Source organism: Ptiloglossa arizonensis, chromosome 4 (assembly GCF_051014685.1).
Source record: "Ptiloglossa arizonensis isolate GNS036 chromosome 4, iyPtiAriz1_principal, whole genome shotgun sequence".
NCBI classification, from domain to species: Eukaryota; Metazoa; Arthropoda; class Insecta; order Hymenoptera; family Colletidae; genus Ptiloglossa; species Ptiloglossa arizonensis.
The window spans coordinates 7,875,657-7,896,867 of NC_135051.1; the positions used below are offsets into that span (position 1 = coordinate 7,875,657).

Genomic DNA, 21,211 nt, shown 5'->3' on the forward strand with positions numbered 1-21,211 from the left:
TAATCAACAGAACCGGTGTCACAGTATGTTGCCTACGCGTGTCGTATAAATTGTAAAAATTGAACAAATGTTAAATTAATGTACCAAATGAACGATTGTTACTTTAAATGTTTTAAAATTTTACTTATTTAAAAAATATGTCAATAATCATGTTTCAGTTCAATCTAAATCAATGTTAATTTCTACAGGCTAATTAGTAGTTAATCATGCATAAGTAGGGCGTATATTGGTAACGTAAAAGAATCCCCAAGAAGTATTCTTTCGTAATACGATTTCGCTTGAAAAGAAATTTTCACACTTTATAATGTTATATTTAAAAGTTTTGAACAGTGTCGCTTCTAAATCACATCGGCTTTCAAATATGGAGAAATTTTTTTTAAATCTTTATACCGTTTTAAACTTGTCCATCTTCTGCAAAAAGGATGATTTTAACCCTTGGAAACTAAAAGTAGATGTTTTAAACTTTCATTCGTATCCACTTGTATCAAATTTGAATGGATATTATCGATGTTGTAGAAATTTAAAATTTGACTATTTCCTTCAGTATTCTAGTGATGCGATAATTTTTTCCAATGGTTCAACTCTGATGGTAAACTATAAGTTGCTAAGAAAGGAATTAATATTTTACGTGTCGGTATTTCGTTATCTCAAGAGCTTTGCTACGTCACTGTCATATTTGATTTTAATTCGTACAACTAGTGGTGCTGGTAGTTTGTTTCAGTCGAATCGGTAACGTTGCACGCGACACAGAAATGGTAACGGGGTTTGCGAGTCTCTTTGAATCGCGTAATGCGAAAAAGTATTGCTCGCAACGTTTATCTTACAGAATAGATTTCCTCAGAAACGTAAGCTGGCAATGTGTCAATGTAAATTTAAACGTTGCTTGATATCTTTGTGTTTTCATTTTATAAACTTTCAAATTGAGTTATCTTACCCCCCGAGTGTAACACTAATGTGAACTACGTATTTGATTGGGTGATTGGATCTACCACATCCACTATGTAGATGGAGACTCGACGACTGAGTAGACAAGATCCTCTTTCTTCCCGTGGACATCGAAGGGGTGACACATATCGATAAATCTGCGAACATTGAGGTACGTATATTTTAGATGTTAATATATATATATATATAATCGTTTTCAATCATTATTATTACTCTCATTTACTTTCTACCAGTTCCTTATTTAATACTGAAATACTATTGATTATAAATTAAAATGATATAATAAAGAAATTTCGTTCATTTTCGCACTTGTTTCCCATTCTTTATCGTACCAATTGATACGTATATGATTCGTTCCACTGGAATAAATTACAATTTTAATGTAATTTATAATAATTACTTTGTATAATTACATAATTATGATACGACTATATTTATTTAGATAAGTGTTTTTAAATTTATTAATCTGTCTGTAGCAGATCACTAATTGAAACTGTAGCGCATGCGTCGTAGCAGTGACGCCATGACGCAATAACATTCCACGATCACATCGAACGACTTTAACGGTAACTTATTCGTAAAATCTTCGAAGTAGGAAGATTAACTGGTAACACGTATAAATATATTCAATTTTTACTGTTATTAATTAAATTGTTGTTACATGTATACTTCATATTATAATCGATTAGTGTAAAAATTAAATAAGCAATGATTAGTCAAAACTTTGTTTGATGATTACAAATTTAACGGCGAAAGTCCTTAACGTAACATTTTAAAAGTGAACAATTATTTTTTAATCATTACAATTATTCACGTTCCCCAAAAGTATTTCACGAACATAAAATGTAATTGACGATGTGCAAATATTAAGGGAAAAGCTGTCTGTCCTTCACGAACATTCGCTGAAACAACTTTCCCTTATTAAATTTTCCGGTAATTAAATTTTTGTAAAACATGGTGTTTCATTTTAAATTGACATTCACTTTGAGGTGACTTTATTTTAAATTGGCTTCTTCCGGACAGATTCTTCTGAAAACCACCTCTTTGTTTAGTTCTTGGAAACACGATTTAGGGTTGGCTGTGCATTTATGATAAATTCCTAACATATATTAATATATATGTTATGAAATATTGTAATTCCATTATTTAATAAATACAAAATGATCATTTTGGAACAAGATAAAAATTTTATTAGATGTAATTATTTAATATCACACAATAATGCAACTCCACGTAAAACCCAATGTTCAGGTGGTTTTACCGTTTGCAACCATAATGGTGTTATCAATTGCATGTATGTTCTTAGTGGTCTTTTATAAACTGGACACTGTAGAATTAATTTAATATTAATAAACTAAAATTTTTTTTGTTATGTATACATACCTCATACAATTTTAGGTCTTTATTAGGGGTGTTATACAGTGCAAAGATATGAATCACAGGCATTAACACATATAGAACTTTCTTTGTAGATTCGCATAATCTGTTGTTCCTTTTATCCCAACCAGCTCCTTCAAGGAATAATCCATATACGTAAACTCCTTCCTAATAATGTATAAAGATATTTGTTGTTTAGTGATCAAATTTTCTTGGTTAATACATTATATTATGAACATACTGTAGGTTCAGTTTTAATTTCTTCCACTGTATGACGTGTTACTTCATTATGTAGTACTACATTATCTAGAGCCCACCCTGTGTGAGCTCTTGTTACTTCTTGTTGCATAGCAGTTAGGAAGCCTATACAATGAATATTACAATTTATTAAAAGGACAATTAATAAGATTTATTACTGCTCAAACATATAAATTATATGCCTTGAGGATTAAAGAATCCTGTCATCCAAAACATTGTAGGTCTACCATTATACAGCCAAGTAGAAAATTGTTTATTTCTGTCTAATAATTCGGTAAACCAAAATCCGAGGGAGGATGATTCCCATGATCTTGCTCTCCACAGTTTTGGTATTCTGGCATCATATATATTATCAAAAGCATCTCTCAATTCCTAAATAAATTTGTATGCATCAGTTTTATTTCTGTGTACAAACATTAAAGGAAAAGTTACCTCGCTCATTATAATAACACCTTCTATGGCAAGAAGAAGATCTTTAAGAACAGTATTCACTAATTTAATAACTATTTGTATTCTATCAATTTCTTGCTTCAAGAAAATACTCATTGATGCAGTAGCACCTAATTTCTGCAACCTACATAGTAGAAGTTTTTAATTATTTTACAAATATAATCATTATTTAAAAATACGTTTGTACCAACCTTCCTTTCACCTCATATGGATCATATATTGGTGGTAATTTTGTTAACATATCTTTTGCTTGTCTTGCTACAACTATTTCTCTAGATTCACCACCACCTACACCTGCTTGCTTTGGTTGCACAGATATTATGGTATCTAAAACAGCTTCTGTAGTGTTACCCTGATATCTGCAATAGTATGAATCTCTTATAATGGTATATATACTTAGTGTAATGTTCACTAAGAGAATGTACATACGTAATGTCTGCATTACTGTGTAAACCATAAACTTGTGGTGGATCAATAGTGGACATCTCGTCTATTACTTTTATATAATCTGTAACTTGTTTGTAAGAAAGGACAGGATATCCTTTGAAGAATATAAAATCCTCTGTAAAAAGTGCTTCTGAAAACCAAAGCTTAGTAAATGTGTTCAACAGTCGTTTATCATAATCGTCTGTAACGCGTCCTCCATATTGCACTTCTCCTATCATGTATCTGGAAATGAAATAAATTTACTTATCATGGAATATGCTTTATTGATTAAAAATATCCGTTTCTGTCTCATTACCGTACAGTCGGCCAACTTATTCCTTGTTTTATATCAATTTCATTCAAGTGATTGTTAATGAATATGCAAGATGCCAACCAATCTGCCATATTAAATTCGTATGGTATATTCCAACCTAGAGGTCCAAATTTTCGCCGTTCTTGTACGATAGTGTGTAAAAATGACACTGTATATATAATTGGTATATATTGTGAAATGTCACATTGATCTAACATTTCTTGATTCATACCACTAAAAGTAGATAATAAACCAGCTCTAACACCTAAAACAAATTAAATGTTTTAGACAGAACATATATATTTAAATAATCAGGCATTTATACCTTGTGGAGGTTCATAAGTGAATTTTATAGACATTTGGAGAAGAGAAATAGGAAAATCTTTATGTGGTTCTGTAGTAATCCATATACGAAAATCAGAATGAGGTGCATTCATTTCCAATAGAAACATAACTATTTCTTCCATGTATTCCAGACCCAAATGACAATTTTGACACAATACCCAAAAACCCTAAAAGTTTGTAATCTATTTCTAGAATTTGTGTACTTTTTTTAATATATAATTTTATGCACTCTTTATGTAAACATACTTCAGTTTTTGCACTTTGAAGTAACTTTCGTGCATGAACTTCTTGTCCTTGTCCCATTGAAATACTTTTGCACACAATCTCCAACCTTTTAGCAAGTTGTTCAATGCTGGGTGTAGGATCAGATCCCATACTTAAGAAGCAGATCATTGGTGTATTTGGTCTCGATTCACTATGCATTATATCCAAATGAGTAATTATAGGTTCTGCATATTGTTCTCCTAATGAACTTGATATATATTTCCTTGACTGTGACAATGTTCTGTCTATACACCAAGCTCTACAAAGTACACATATATATATAATACGCTTTAATATTTATATTGTCAATAAATAATAATTTTATAATAACCTTATTAATAACAAACGTTGAAAAGTATCCAAATTGTTGTATCCATCTGGTACAACTTCTTCTTCTGGAGCCTCTTTATCAAACCATTGTTTCCACTGTTTTTCAGAAGCTGGCACTTGAGACACGATATATTGAAATTGTCTTAAAGCAGACAATGCTACTAAATTAAGCCATGTGACATCGGTAATCCATTTGCACGGTTTTGATTCCACTGCGTTTAAATCTAAGGCTGCACCACCTTTAATGAAGAACTGAAATTCATCGTGAGTGATAACCTCACGTTGTAAATCAATCTTCAACGTCATTAATAAGATGAACATATATTTGTGGATTTCATAAAGGCCTCGGGCTTTGTATCTAAATATCTCGTATGTAAGGTATTGGATAATGAAGTTTATTCTCCTTTGATTGACCGGACTCTTTTCTGATCTGAAAACGGATGATCATCTTTACATTAAATATTTCTGCAAAATGAAAATTGTGTGGATCATGTATACCTTTCCATAGAAATGTCGAAACGCTCTAAAAATTGAACGAGCGACGTTTGATACATTGAATTTACCATGGACATGTCACAAATTAAAAAGTATAGAACACTGCCGCGCGTTGCAACTGGTCTAAATTCTTCTCGTGCAGTGTCAATTCTTAATTCTGTATCCTTTGCGATACTTAACTTCTCGGTTATTTCAGCTGCTGTTTGCTTTGTAGTGTTCAACACCGACATTAGTTCTATGTCTTCAATTAAAGAACCCTCTACAGTGGTCAATTTATGTAAAAGATTGGCTTCCAGTTCTTTAATCTTCCTATTGTTTGCAGTTACATCTGCAATCAACTGTGTCTTTTCTGTCTCGAGTTCCGTTTTCTCTGTTAAAATGACTCTTCCTAAAAGTTGATCTTCTAGACCTTTTATGGTGACAGTAAAATCAATTATAGCAGTGCGAGCAAATATTTCTGGAGTATATAATGGATTTGATAGCTTTGTAGTGATGTAAAGTCTAAAATTTGGGTGGATATCTACTTCTTTGTCACCTAATTTGACTTTCAAAGAAGTTCCAACTTTTATGAAATTCTTTTCTAATAAATTATCTAAAACGGGATCTAATTCTTCTAAGACATCTTCAATGAGCAGAGATCGACCTAAAGAAACACAATCTTCTAAATGGTTTCTGAAATATTTATCGGTAAGGATTGTGACCTGTAAATTAAAGTCTGCTTCTTTTTTCTTGATCCATGATTTACCCTGTAATTGCGGATCAATTAAAAGTGGATATCTGGCTGCTTTCGTTACTATGATTCCATTTTGAATAGATAAATCATCAGTTGGTAGTCCTTGTAAACTCCATTCTCCAATAGTAGCGGTATCAGACAAAGTGGTCGAAATATTTATTGTCAGAGAGATTGGAATCTTTCTGTTTTGGACAAAATCAAACCATTTTCGTTGCAAGAGATTTCTAAATTCCTGATTAAATGGTCCACAATAACATAAAAAACCCATAAGAATTAAAATATCCCCAACAAGACGATCGATTTCAGACTTAAATGTGGCCAACTGTTCTGTCCATCTGATCCTCTCGCCAGAAAGTCCATCGATCATTTCTGTCGCTGTATCTGTTTTTGCTTGACAAGCATCAGCTAGATTAACTATTACCTAACAATAGAAATATCATTTAATGGGTTCCATTAAGTTCAATACCGTTCAATATATGCTTTGGGAATTACTTGGCGTTCTTCCATCACTGCATCAAACTCGTTTTGCACAACTTTCAAGTCTTCATCTTTTGATTTAAGAAGATTCTCAGCTTCCATTAAATTTCGATTCGCTTTCTCGTACTTACTTTCTTGCACAGCCAAATTTGCCTATAAATAACACGTTTTTACCCTGACTAAAAACTTTTATAACATGATCAGAAAAGAAGTTACTTTCAAAGGAAGAACGTCTTTGTTTATCCCATAAAATGTAACCATAGAAATGGTCCATTGAATCAGACCAGCAACATTTCCACAAGCTTGTTTCGCAGCTTCATAGGTGTACAAAGGATAATTTAAATACGGTCGCATTAAATCAACCGTTTCTGCATTAATATTGTCCTTTGGAAAATTTTGCAAGTGATACAAAAATCTGGTATCAGCCAGGACCTGCAATCAGATCAATAATAAGTTTCTTATATTTCGGGTACCTTTATAATTAATTATTATGGCAATACCTTTAACGCTTCGGACCAGGAAGGCATTAAAAACTGTCGTTCATAATCAGGTTTAACTGATTCTAATTTTCTTCCAAAAAGTATTATCACACAGTCCATTATTAGAGTGATCAAGTGTGGTGGTTTACTTAACTTTCGAACCGTAGCTATGTCAACTGCTTTTATAGTCTATAACCAAAATATTTTAAAAATATATAAATTGTAGGCAGTTTAGAAACTAATATTCAAAAATTGTTGAATTAAGTCTAACTTGTAATGCAGCTTCTGCTGCCAATAATGCAGGCTCAGCAACTTTCAATTTCTGTTCGGCTACTGCTTTCTCTTTTGCTATTACTTTCAGAATGGCTTCAGCCTCATCCTTGGAAATTTGTACTTGAGCTTTAATTGCCTCTGCTTCTCTTTTTTTCTCATTGACGGTAATCAAGATCTAAAAATAATACACTTGAAATAAATGATTGGAAAAATAAATGTGTCTATTTGATAAAAAGATACTAACAGCTTCCACTTGCACGTTCTTCTCTGCAATCTCTTGTAGATTCTTCTCCAACACTTTTCGCAACTCATCAACTTGAACAGCAGCATCTACTAATTTATTTAAACCGTTGCTCATACGAAAAGCAAGAATATTGATACTATTTATGCGTTGCTTGTATAATTCTTTGTACCCACTCAAGAAAGTTAAAAATGATTTTGGTGTAACATATACTTGTCTTCGAAACCTGTTTAAAAGAAGGGAATTATATATGAAAATCATATGGAATGATCAAGTCAATCTAAACTCTACCTATCAAAGTAGTCTGTACATGTATCATTGACATCATCTTGCATGTCTCCCATAACTTCGATCAACTGTTGCTTCACCTCCGGTGTGCAAACTGCTTTGAACTTTTTGAAAGAATGTGCACCTACTTCATATAATGCATCTCTTGGCCATTTCCAGAACCAGTTGATCGTACAGCCAGATATTAAGCCTGGAAACTTCAATGCCCGAGATCTAAATTTTTCTCCAACCTACAATACAATTTATCAAATAATTAAAGGATTGCATGCTCAAATAATTTCATTATTCAGTAAGGTGTTCAATATCATTCTATACAAGTTACGTATTGTTTCTAACTAAAACTTATTTAGAGGTGTGATCTGATAATTCCTTTGATTTTTAATATGATAATAAAGTTGCTCACTGGTGAGAAGCACAAGACTACGTGCAAATTATTTCGTGCACGTGATATAAAATAGTCATAAAGATTGTCTGGGGTTGGTGGTCGTTTTGGTTCATCAATCTTCATCAATGAAGTGCATGCAGTTAAAATTTCATCGAGTTCGTCGGCTGGGAAGAGATTTGCGACTTCTCCAACGCTCAAAATATTATTTATATATTCCAGAAAACCTTCTTCCTTTATTTCGTTGTCGGTAAATATGAATGTATGCCCTTTGTTTCCTGTACCGGATGTACGATAGATTTTTCGTAAATCTTCTATTAAACTTCCAACATTGTAAATCCTAAAAAGAAAAGAAGTGAGTGAAACAAGTCAATTACCAATAATACTTTTGATCTTGTATTTATGTTGCATTCATATTATATATTATTTTTGTATGTAACAACTACATGTAATATACGAAGTACTCCAGTTTCTTACTATCTTCACAAATTTTAGACTTGAATACTGTATTTTATACGATTTTTTACAGCAATCAAATGCTACTAAACTTTGATAACAATGGAATGTAACCCTTAATGATCAGGGTAGTAATAAAAATTGGATAGTAAGTCAAAATTGTTTTGACACTTATTTTTTCGTTTGTTACCTAGATAATGTTATTTGGAAGAAACTAAATCCCGCAATAAAAGATGCCAATCGCGTTAAGGATTGTTTGCCCGATCCTCCAACTCCTATCAGCATAGCGTTGCTTCTGGGAACTCCAAGTATTCTTGATATACGTATTAAATGCACCAGAGCATCGTGAAAAAACACTAAGTCAAGGTGCATTCCACGAATGTACTCATTGAATTGTTCCATATTTTGTCGAATTTTCACAATTACAGCGTCATAACTATAAAAGTAACACATTATCACTGTAATCTCAAGTTCAAACAAGTTTGACAAAACATTATACCTCGGCATTTCTTCATAAATTTTTGGTGCTTCTAGTACAAAGTCATCAGGCTCATCTCCGGTGGGTTCTGGTGGTTCACGCAAAAAATTCACAAAGTACGTTTCAACAGCCATATAATGCTTATAATCATGGACCAACATTTTTTCCGCTATACGTCTTAATGTACTTTGAAACCATTGTGTGTCTGTGTGTGACGTGAATCTGACAAACGACAAGAAACATGATTTTCAGTACGTTTCAATTGTTTAATACATTATAATTCTATGTTTGTGAGTTGACAAACCGATCCGCGATTACACGAGTACATTCGTGCTCCCAGAGTTTCAACAGTCTGGTTATAGAATCACACTCAGCTCTTTCTATCCTGAGAATACCTTCCCAAATTCGAGATAAATCCCTCAGATTAAATACATAATGAAATTTCGCTGGTGTTGGTAACATCTTCAATTTAGTCTGCTGCCATAATACTCTGGTTAATGGTATCAATTTGGGTAAGAAGTGCACAATAGTCTCATCAAATCTGGTGTGGCAAAAATATCCTTGACCGATGCTCCCTATAAATTGCAAAAACATTTATCAACGTAGTTAATCTAATGAACATTAATAGGACGCACAACATTATCCTTACTAAATATCGTGTCCATTGACTTATTCGACGGCAATGTGCAATTAAAAATATTGAACTGCCTCTTCAATCTTGGTGGAATATCATTCCTACCACCACCTGGATGAATCATAGCCGCGACCAACTGAATGTCCTGTATAGTAGAAAAATCACCCGGCTTATCCAGGGAATAGAAACCATGGTATTCCATTAGGTGGCGGACAATCTCATTTGTAATTTGATCTCCCCATTCATTTATGGCCGGCATATTTATGTCATCGATGAAAATTGTCATTTTCCGACCACCTGCGGGTCCATAAGTAGTCCCAACTCTTTTTTCCACAAAGCTTTCAAATATACCCTGTACAATATATTTCACACTAACACTGTGTCATTAATCTCTGTTTACAAAGTTACACTTGGAATTATGGTTACCTGAACCATATTAGGCGTGGATGCCGATGAGAAACTGAAGGATTTGTGTAAGTGCTCTTCGGGATCGTAATGGGACATGTAGCTTTTAAGCATTACAGTTTTTGCAGTACCCTGCTCTCCTGTGATTCAAAATAATAAACAATAATCGTAAGTAGATTCAGAATTGGAAATTATATATTTGAGAATCTCATACCTATTAGTAATACTGCTTTTTTTTGTTTTGCAATAGTATCAATTAGAAACAAGGTTCTTGTGTTGTCTATATTAGGAACTAGTATTGCATAGTACTTCAGAACTTCATTTGATGGATATATAAACTCTGGTACCTTTTCAGACCAATGTATCCATTCTCCATAATCGGATACTAAGTATTCAAAAATAGTTTCATCTTCCTGTAATAAATAAAATTTCACAATGGTTATTCCTACTTCTCTATTAAGTGCATTATTTATCACATACTCACCTTGCATTGTGGCCAGTTGCACTTTGATTTATGACTAATTAAGAATTCCTGCAATAAATTACGTTCTTCCAACTCTAACACTGCTCCCAAACTCCACATGAGCGAAAACAGAAATATCTTTTCCATATGGTTAACTGATAGTATTTCTGAAAATCATGAATTTAAGATGAAACATCTTTGCATGATAAACTGCAATTACGAGGGTAAAAATAACGTACTCCCCGATTCTTTGTCTTCGCCGAGCAAACCTTCCAATAAATCAATACATTGCCTTATGTAGATTGTTTCTAGAAGGACCATTTTTGCGTGGAGTTTCGTTTGAACGAAGGTATGAGCATCATCGTATATTTGGTTAAACATATTGCGCAGTGTTTCTACCTCCAAAGGTTGTCGTTTCAAGAACCATCCCTAAAGAAGAAAGAGGAAAAGACTCTGATATTAATTGATACATTATTAGTATTATTCCAAAGTTTTAAATATATTAGCTTTTAAATTAAGTTTTAATATCACCTCTAGAATCGGACTCCACTTTAATACAGAAGCACTGATAAACACCATTCCCATACGTGATATTGTTGCTGGTGATGCATTGTCAACATTGTCCGGCTCAAAAACCAATTTGCTGTTCGGTACCATTATTATACGATCACCATTTGCTAAAGTTAGCGTCTTGTTGTCGTCTAAGACCGAATTCAAATTCTCGATCCAAACTGCATCTACAGGCCCATCCAAGACTATCCACAGAGTGTCTGTTTTCTTCGTTTGTGTTGATCTTCTCCATATAATAGAGAATATACCATCTGTCCAATCGTTTGTCGCAACGTCGAGCTTTCCAAACATCTGAGACGCAGTTATAGCCTATCGAAAATTGTCAATTGCATTAAAGGATTACTGAAATTTAGTACGATTGAAAGAAATTTTCAACCTTTGGATTCATCCTAACTTCTTTGTGTGGCATACCCATCTCTGTTAAAGCTTTCATAAGCGCCCACATACAACGTGTTTTTCCAGATCCTGTTGGTCCCAGCACCATTAAACCATGACGAACAAGAGAGGTTTCGTACAACTGAAAACACAAAATATGTTATCATCATAATTTTATAAAATGTATGGTGGATATATTAATGATTTGCAATCAAAACATACTTGAACTGTTTTCAAGTTCCACTGTGGATGATTTATTATACCAAGTGCTACAGTTGCATTTGCTATGGCCTGTTGCAAGTACTTGTACATCTGAGATTTGAGTTTCATTCCCGGGAACATATCATCGATAAGGGACATAAACAAGGGCTCGTCTTCGTCTACTAACTTAGATAGATTCATATCTCTGTAAAATTATAATAAAAAGGTACTCGACGTTTCTTCTTTCACTAGAAGACACTTTAAAACTCATTTAAACCTCATTTTTACCTCAAAACTCTCATCAAAGTAGTTTCTTCAGAATCAGTAGGGTTCGCTCGTTTTTGTGCACCGAGAGTTCTCAAGCAAGAAAGTATGTTCCTCAATCCAAAATCATAATGTACTTGTTTGCTTAGCTGCTCTTCACATAATTTGTACAATGTGAAAAACTTATGTGACAGTAGAATGTTTTCTCTGAAACCACAAGCTGCCAATTTTACCCGTATAATTATCTACAATTTCAAAAATTATAAATGTTGAGCAACGAAATTAATTGGAATTCAAATATGATAGCTACAGAATGTTTCCATTACTTGTTTATCGGGAACCATCATAGCCACGCTTCTGAATTGTATCTTTAAGTTTTCTGGCAACTCTTGGCGACCAGCATAACCAGGATTCATTGTAATAATGAGTCCAAATTCGTAATTTAATCTGTATACTTCACCATCACTACGCAGTTACATATTTTTCTTTAATAAATAAAAATTTAAAGTTGTCTAAGGCTTATATTATTTGTATACTTGAGGAGTACTGTGTACCTAAATAAGAAAGATGTTCTCCTTTCTTTTCGTGTAGTAAGTACGATGGCTATTTGCTGAGCAGCCACGGATAATACCGGCAAATCGATGCGATTAAACTCGTCAAAACACCCCCAGGACCCGGACATAGCTAATCCCTTAAATATTCTACCTAAACCGCGAAAATCCATTTGGTCGGAGCAATTAAATACAATCACATATTTTCCTAGGGCCTTCCCCATATCCTTTGTGGTTTCTGTTTTGCCAGTGCCAGCTGGGCCTGCAGGTGCACCGCCAAAGTTCATACCTAAAAACATAGTTACAGAAATCATTACAGTTCGAAACTATTACATGAATGTATTAAAGTAAAAACTATAATCTTGCCTATGGCTTGCGCTAACGTTATATAACACCTATCTGTAAGTGGTGTAATAACAAGACGATCTGAACAACCTAGGAACTCATTTTGGTACATGAAATCTATATCTGTGATTTTGATAGGAACATTTTCCGTGTCATCGTCATAATAAAACCTGATCTGTTTTAACCATTCGAAATCCAATATATTACGGACTCTAAAGCGGCATAACTCATCAAATATGTCCCTAAAACAATTGTTAAAAATTTATGTCCCTCTATATTGTTATTATTTGAGGTATTCTCATTTATATCAAACCTCTGATGCACGTGTATCGTAATTAAAGCTTCGTATTTAGCTCTCATATATTTAGTTAAATCCTCAACAGTTACATCAATGAGAGTATTTAACAGATCGAGAAACCACTGATTTGTTCTCTTCATCACTCCCCTGTCTCGTTTTGCTGTTTTGAGTGCTATTTCAGAGTCACGAGTCCACAAAACTTGCAAAACTAATAATCCCACCTGTAAAACAGTAATTTAATGTAAACGTTTATAAAATGGAAGGAAATTTCCTTTACTTGTAAAATCGAATTGTCTATCAATTGTTTAATATTGAACTCTTCGGTGGAGATAGTTTGCAATCCTTGTGAAATCACATTGCCCACAGACTGTTGATGCATTATTAATAAAGTGTTCAACCAGATTTCTACACCTCCTGTACATATAACTTCTTTTTCAAAAACTACTTTTTCACCTTCACGTGAATACATAGCCACAATAGTTTCATATTCTTTCTCAGAAAAGTCCAGCTATATATAGGAAAGAACTAAAATGCAATTAAACCTAAGGACAACAGAATAATATAGTTTCATTAAGGAAAATGACACTTCACTGTTCCTATATTATCAAAGAAGCCATCAAGATATTTTTGTATGGTGTGACAGTCAGCTGCTTGACCAAGTATTTCTAACAATGTAGGGTCTGATACAAAGCAAAACCTTGGGAATATACTTCGTTTTGTTTCTAAGTATCTATACACACATTAAATGAGTTTAAACCATAGAATAAAAAAATTGAATAGAAATATTTCTGGATAAACGTTGTTACCCGCTAAGAGACTTCTGACAAGATTCCAGTTGTTCTAATAAATGTGGCAGAAATTGACCCATTGTTTCATCTCCAGTACATATTTCCACAGCATTGAGTCTCTCCCGTGCTCTATACATAATCTTAACCCAAGCTTTGTCAATATTCTAAAATAATACATTCAAAATATAATTCATGATTATGGTCAACAGATTATATAATTTTCCTACATTAAAACGTTTTGCCTCTGCTGGAAGTTGTTTGGATATATCTCCACCAATGAAGACTGCCTCTAAATATGCCCACAAATTCTGTACAGTTAACCACTTTGCTAAGATTTCAGAAGTGTTGCCGAGTTTAAATTGCCATAGTTGGATACTCTTTTTAAAAGGCGTATTGTAGCTGAGTAAAACATTCAGGATTCATAAATAATTTTCCTTTTACTAAGACAAAAGGTCTAAAATTCATGGTAAATATGTTTAATACCGATTTGCCAAGAGTGAACTGATCACCATCAAGCTGTCTTCAAGTAAAGATATTATTTCGGCTGTTTCTACACCTTTCAGGAGCAGTTCTCCTCGTTGCTTGAACTGAGAAAATTGTAAATCTACAGTGGCCCACTCTGCAATAATTTGCTTCAATTTACTGTCTATATCCTGCTCTTTTACAGCGCTGATACATATATCCTACCAGAAAATAAAAATGTAGGTGAAAAATTAAAGATATCATGTATTTTAATTCATTATGTACCTCAACATCATCTTTGTATTTCAATAAAGGTGCTTTCATCACATTTGCCAATGTAAAGTTATCTGATTCAACATCAAAATGGTATTTACACAATTTTGACATTCTTTCCCAATGTCTTTCATGCATTGCCTTATTTGCCATTAGTTCTAAAAGGGGACAAGTTTCATTAAAGTCATCAATTTTCTTTTTTAAGTCAACATAAGCAGGCCAATCTTTCATAGCTTTTGGTAGTCTCCGACATCTAAAGGAAAATTTAGAACTCATTTATTGACAATTCATAAGAAAAAATAATAGTAACTTAAATTTACCTGTTTTGGAAGTCAGCTAATTCAGTAACTATGGACTCAATATCAATATCGGACCAACGTATCTCATAATAACTATCAATAGTTCTTATTACTTGTAAATATAGAGAATACAATTTCTGCAATAAGTTTGTTTCTCTTTTTCTTTGATGAATAGTCGGGTACTCTGTTACTTTTATTCCAAATAAACTTTCACCACTGTTGTAAGTCAAATATCTTTCCCACAATTCTTCAAGGCGTGCTTGAAAGAAAATAAGTCTGGAAAGAATCATTATTGCATTTGAAAAAATTGGTTTATAATTTTTAAATATAAACAATAGCATTCACTAATATTACCGATCGCTAGCTTCTTTAGCTGGTATGTCTGGAACCATTGGACCATTGAGTTCAAAATCTAAATCAAAATCAATCACATCTTGTTTAAAAACTGCAACACCATCTGTTAGCTCTTTCTTTAATGGTTCTTGCATTTCACATATTTTTGCTTGAACTTCTTTTGCCTTAAACATATTCAAAATTTAATTGAAAAAATACTATGATGATAAACAGTAATGATAATTTTTATAAACAGCACCATATTTAACATATTTGTAAAATTGTATCGTAGACTGTCCACTATATCTTGCTCCCCCTTTGAAACAGGAATTTTGAAATTTCCCATTAATGAATATGTTTTTTCTATTAATATTAATTCCGTATCCAATGATATAAAATCATCTCGTATTTCGCCTAAGCATTTCATGCCAACTCTCACGTCTTCCAAATCTTTTATCTCTCTAGCTAAAATTTTATTTTTTTCACTAATATATTCAGTGATCTTTTTTAATTTCTCCTTATAAGTTGTAGACAAAATTTGACCCAACAGTGTTTTCCATGTGCGCGCTTCAACCAGAAGTGCTAATTTTAATTTCTCTGGAAAATATTATACTATATAAAAAATCTGCTTATTAAACAATAAGAACACTTATCCTGAGACAAGTAAACTTATTACCCATGTTAATTTCTATGGGTCCCACAATATGTTTGCTTGGTAGATTTTCTATTTCAATAACTAAATTATCATACTCCTCAAATTTTTCCTTAATTTCTTCAGTAATGGGTTCAGAATCAACAAAATGCTGAATGGTATCATCCCTCTCTACAGCCCAAATGTAGGAATACCGTAAATACATCTGCTTAAAGTACAATATGTGAACTAAATGTAAAATATTCAAAGTATACACAAAAAAGAGTGGAAGGAGAGTGGACATACATTCCCAATTTGTGCAATATCATCTTTTAAGGCTATAATCGCACCTTGTAAACTCATTACACTACGGACTATTTCTTTGTGATCAGATATTATTTGATAGTAATTTTTCGAATTCTCTTTATGAAAAGAAGAAAAACATTACTTATCAAAAATATACCCTTAAGCTATTATTATAAGATACTAATTTTGTATACTATTGCTATCGTCCAATATTTTGTTAGATGAATGACGCTGTCCCCACATAATAACATGTTTATGAGTTTCTAAAATACTAATTATTAATTTTCCAAAGCTATGTTGTAGTTCTTCTAATGAAGGTAATACTACGATATTTGGGATTTGTAAGACAAATGTAGTCAACATAATTGGAGTTTTTCCTGATGTAATATTGTTATCTTGAATCACACGTCTACAGTTGTTCAAAGGAAGTCAAAATTATTTAACAAATAATACTAATTCTTAGCATATTTCAATTGAAATAAAAAAAACCTTATAACAGTGACATATTTCTTTAATGATTCAAGGGAGTTTTTAGTGCAGTTCACCAAAGCTTCTATAAGTCTATGATTAAAGTATGCAAATAATTCCATGCAATCATTATGAACTCTATTTATTTGAACTTTATGTGTTCTTTCAATAGGAGCAAAACCTGCAAATTATTTAATGGACAGTTTACTAACACATTGATAAAATATTTTAAATATTTAAAATAAGCAATGAAATATATGTATGTACCTGGTTCATATTTTCCTTTTGTCAATTTTATACGTGAAATATTTTTGTGTACTTTATTTAGATCCAACCAATTGTATTTAATATTTTGAACAGATTCATCGATTATGCAATCCATGAATTTATCAATGATCATTATAACAGCAGTTTCTGCTGCTGATGATTTTACTTCAAGATCAGTACCTACTGCATTTACATAAGCAAGATTGTCATCTAAAAGATCACTTGGTTGTTTCGGATAATTGTCAAGTTTCAGTAATGTAGCTTCTGAAATAGATTCAAATACTTCATCAACTCTTGCCTCCTTCATATCTATTATACTTTTAACAAAAATTTGCACAGGTGTAAGAGCCTCCTTTATTTTATCACATATTTCGGAAATGTTTAAAGATGTCCATGTTATTACAGATAGACAAGGTTGAAAGGCAATTTCAAGATCAGCAAAAATAATTTTTATGAAATTTAGAAAAATTGTTGGTATTCTTCGCCTGCAATTTAAAACAAGATCTAAAGTAATTTTTTATTTCTATAAAAAATCATAAAAAATCCTTACCTCAATGCATTATTTTCTTCAACTAATTTTTTTATTATTTCATATGATGACAAAATTTTATCTTTACAGAATACTATTATTTGTATAAAATCTGGCACTTCTAAGTTAAATCTAGCCATATGTTCTGATTCACGTATCACTTCAATAATATATGAATCAAAATTTAAATGATATTTGTTTGTTTCCGGATGTCTTATCAACAATGGTGAAGCTAATGCCAATCGAACCTTCAAGTTGAAATATTTAACAATGTAAATGATCATTAATATTATTAATCATGTAATAATTACATTTAACTTACAATTTCTGAGGAATCATACCATGCTTTATGGTATATTAATTCATAATGTATAAAAACGCTGATTAAAGCATTGTAAATTTGAATGCACCTTTGCATATAGTTGTGACTAAGAACTCTTGTACATTTTTTATATATCTCCATTGGATTTTCAATACGTCTATAAAGCTGCCTAATCCATAAAATACGACCAGTAATAGGTGGAACATTTCGTGGTATTGGTGGATTTGATCTGTCTTCATTGTACCGGTCTCGTACATCTTCAATCTCTTTTTGAAATAATGTTATAAGTTCTAAATATTTTCTATCAATTCTCAGGTGTTTGAACTTCAATTTCTCAAATCTATATAAATAGAATAGAAATATATTGTCTTTATTAATAAATTTGTACATAAAACAATCACTGTGAAATAATTACCTTGCTATTATCCTTAATGCTTCTGTTATATTTGGTGCTTCAGAAACATAATTATAAAAAAAATGCCTTAATTCTGTTTCAGTCTCTACTACACTTTTCTTAAACTTATCATAGTCAATATCAAAGTACGATTTTCTATGATCTAATGGATCATAATTATGCGATGCAATACCGTGAAAAAAGCTTGAGAATTGATTTGCAAATAGGTCTATTCCTTGTATTGAAGAACTATGAAGGATTGAGTATGTTAATGATGTTTGAAATACATCCATAATCTGAAATATAATTAACATATATATTTGTAATCACTGTCTGTAACATACCAGTATTTTTGCAAAAATATATAAATGCTAACTTTTATTATCCTTGATTTGAAGGTATTAAACTTTCCAAAAACATACATCTCAGATACTTTAAAGGGCTTTTCATCCGTAGATTCTCTTACTTGCTTACACATTTCATTGTAATAATCATAATATTGATCACATAATTTTGTGCAATCCTATAACAAAATAATTGTGTTACAGTAATCAATCTTACTTCCAGATTGAATTAAAATTTATTATAAAGACACAAAGGATTACCTTTATTTTAGATATCATAACAGATTTAGATTCATTCCAGATATTTATTTTGCCATCCTCTGTTAGATAATCTTTGCAAGCTAAAATCATTTGATTTGTCATCTGGAAGGTTTAATAAATTTGTTTAAACTGTATAGAATATTAACATAAAGTATGACTTGTAGTACTTTTACAAAAACTGCTGTGACCATCTTTCTTGTATTAAAGAATCGTGAAGTAGCATATATCATTCGTATAGCATACATGAGTGGAGGTAAATATTCTCCAATTTTTGTTGGATCAAATCTGTATAAAGGTTGAGTAAATTTTTCTAATGCATATAAATACTTCACATTGTCTTCTGCAAGAATTTGCACTGTTCTAACATGATTTTCCAGTACTTTCCATTTCTAGACATAAATGTGACAATATATTGTAGACAATACCTATTGTTATTATTGAACTAACAAAAAGTATGTACCATACAACTAAGTACCTTTATATGTTTTGATTTTACTTGTGTTAAGAAATTTAGATATTTTTGTGTAAAAGGGGATATAATATGTTCAATTATTGATGAAAAGCGTGCCAACAGTCTTCTCCAATAAGTGAGTTCTGCCTTTGGTCCCATTGTTTCGGTTTCTCTACACAACTGTTGACTCTCAACAACAGCCTATATTCAAATTAATTGTTATTATAGTTTTTATAATACATAAAAATTAATAAAATAATTATAAATTTTACCCGTTCTATACTTTTCATCCATATTCTGACAACATTTTCTATAGCAACAATAGCTATTGGATCAATAATACTCTTTGCATTATTTTCTGGCAGTGCTACATACTTATTATATACATCCCAATCAAGTTCAAATTTTACTGTGTTCTCTAAATCTATTGTGGTCGCTAAAAATAGTATAAAAACATTAATTTCAATGAATTGAATTAAATATAGTGTTATCTAATTATAAACTTTATTATCTTACTACTCAAAAATTCGCAAAAATCTCTAAAATCACAGATGAAATTATTTTTCACTTTTTTGCTAGCTTCGTTTTCTAATAATTTACCCCACATTGTATTAGCAATTACTGCTGGCAAATTTAATCTTAAAATTAACTCTGATACAGCTGCAAGTGCACTATGGGATATAGGGTCAACTTCTGCATACGCATAATATGTTTCCTATTAAGAAATTTGAAACAAAGTATAAAGTTGTAGATATTCAGTCTACTTTATCTAGTTATACTTGAAACACACTTCAAAAATATGTTTAATATCAAAATCAACACTTGAATTTAATCTGTAAACTATAACACATTTGCCAGAAATCTCTTCTGTAGAACCATCGGTAACACAACAACGTATTACTTGATTTTCTTGTTCATATTGTGAGCTCCATCGTCCTGACTCTATTTTCATATATTTTTTATATTAATTCAGTCTCGAATAAAAGAAAATAAACATAGTAAAATTGTTATTTATAATACCATATGGTGGTGATTTCATCAATTGAAAGTGTATAAGAATTGCATGTTTTCCATCTTTAGCAAAGAAACTATCAAAGACATGTATGTATTCATCTTTATCAATGACTCCTTCTTCTAAAATATCAGGGTGTACATTTAAAATAAATGCTACAACTTTCAAAACCTGCCGATGTGTTGCTTTTAACAATCCTTGTCTGGCATTGCGACTTTCTTTAAATTTTACCTATATATGCAGTAATAAAATACAAATAAAGTGTCTTATTAAACGATATCTGTTCTTTAGCAAATACTTATATTACAACAAATATTTTATTCTAAGGATTGTTATAATTGATATGCTTTTCATACAAGACGTTCTTGTAGTGTTTCTGTAGGCAAAGTTTCTAAAGCAACTCTCCTTTGTAATAATTCGGCAATGCGACGATCAATCGCAGGTTTCGTATAATCTCGAGCTGCAAAATATGTGGCTATATGTGCCATTATTTTAAAATAACAGAAAACTTACATTTCATTCAGTGCAAAATGAACATCAAGTGAAAGCACAAAAATTTGAAGGGAAAAATATATATGTACATATAAACAATGTTTACAGGATGTTAAAAGTTATCTATTAGATTTGAATATTGCGTATATGCAGACTTTTAAATATATTTAAGTTTTTTTAATGTTTAAAATATGTAATTTTTAATATAGATACATATTTAGCATAAGCATTCGACAGATGTAAATACAATTTAAGTTTTTTCAAATATTTATAATGATAATGATACGCATGCGCATACAGTTACTTTGTACATGTAACTGCAGTGCATGTCAAATTGCTAAGGTTAAGGCAAACGACATAAATAAAACTATATTTATAAAATATAAAGTTAAATTAAAGACCTTCAATCATTTAAAGTGTTACACTTTGATCTAATAATTCATTACAAAGACATGCAAAATGT

General features: G+C 31.7%; 1 protein-coding gene across 1 annotated transcript; it reads right to left on the reverse strand.

Moving 5' to 3' along the window:
- Positions 1–1,622: 1,622 nt before the first annotated feature.
- Kl-3 (dynein heavy chain 8, axonemal kl-3) lies at positions 1,623–20,744 on the reverse strand. Its single transcript, XM_076310110.1, has 61 exons — positions 20,613–20,744; positions 20,265–20,487; positions 20,035–20,186; positions 19,761–19,959; positions 19,517–19,680; positions 19,269–19,445; positions 18,961–19,182; positions 18,794–18,895; positions 18,565–18,711; positions 18,210–18,484; positions 17,795–18,134; positions 17,494–17,720; positions 16,944–17,428; positions 16,698–16,857; positions 16,403–16,617; positions 16,209–16,324; positions 15,948–16,128; positions 15,531–15,868; positions 15,293–15,456; positions 14,960–15,214; positions 14,652–14,892; positions 14,388–14,587; positions 14,132–14,303; positions 13,923–14,068; positions 13,708–13,846; positions 13,394–13,624; positions 13,132–13,337; positions 12,840–13,060; positions 12,477–12,762; positions 12,249–12,387; positions 11,947–12,167; positions 11,680–11,863; positions 11,459–11,599; positions 11,044–11,391; positions 10,752–10,941; positions 10,534–10,679; positions 10,264–10,462; positions 10,071–10,189; positions 9,660–9,996; positions 9,315–9,585; positions 9,032–9,232; positions 8,723–8,968; positions 8,098–8,416; positions 7,698–7,924; positions 7,410–7,632; positions 7,164–7,340; positions 6,914–7,081; positions 6,630–6,845; positions 6,429–6,566; positions 5,207–6,357; positions 4,710–5,138; positions 4,361–4,637; positions 4,095–4,281; positions 3,773–4,034; positions 3,460–3,699; positions 3,222–3,389; positions 3,013–3,154; positions 2,763–2,952; positions 2,564–2,685; positions 2,329–2,490; positions 1,623–2,272 (listed from the first exon to the last, which is right to left on the reverse strand). Exons 1-61 carry the CDS (start codon positions 20,742–20,744, stop codon positions 2,147–2,149), a joined length of 13,782 nt encoding a protein of 4,593 aa, XP_076166225.1. The 3' UTR covers positions 1,623–2,146.
- Between the last annotated feature and the right edge of the window lie 467 nt (positions 20,745–21,211).

Coding starts and splice junctions, on each gene's coding strand:
- Kl-3 (XM_076310110.1), bottom strand. CDS start 20,744: ATGGCACATATAGCCACATATTTTGCAGCTCGAGATTATACGAAACCT. Junction 18,135..18,209: donor GCATTAAGGATAATAGCAAG/GTAATTATTTCA, acceptor CTATTTATATAG/ATTTGAGAAATTGAAGTTCA. Junction 7,633..7,697: donor TGTACAGACTACTTTGATAG/GTAGAGTTTAGA, acceptor TCTTTTAAACAG/GTTTCGAAGACAAGTATATG.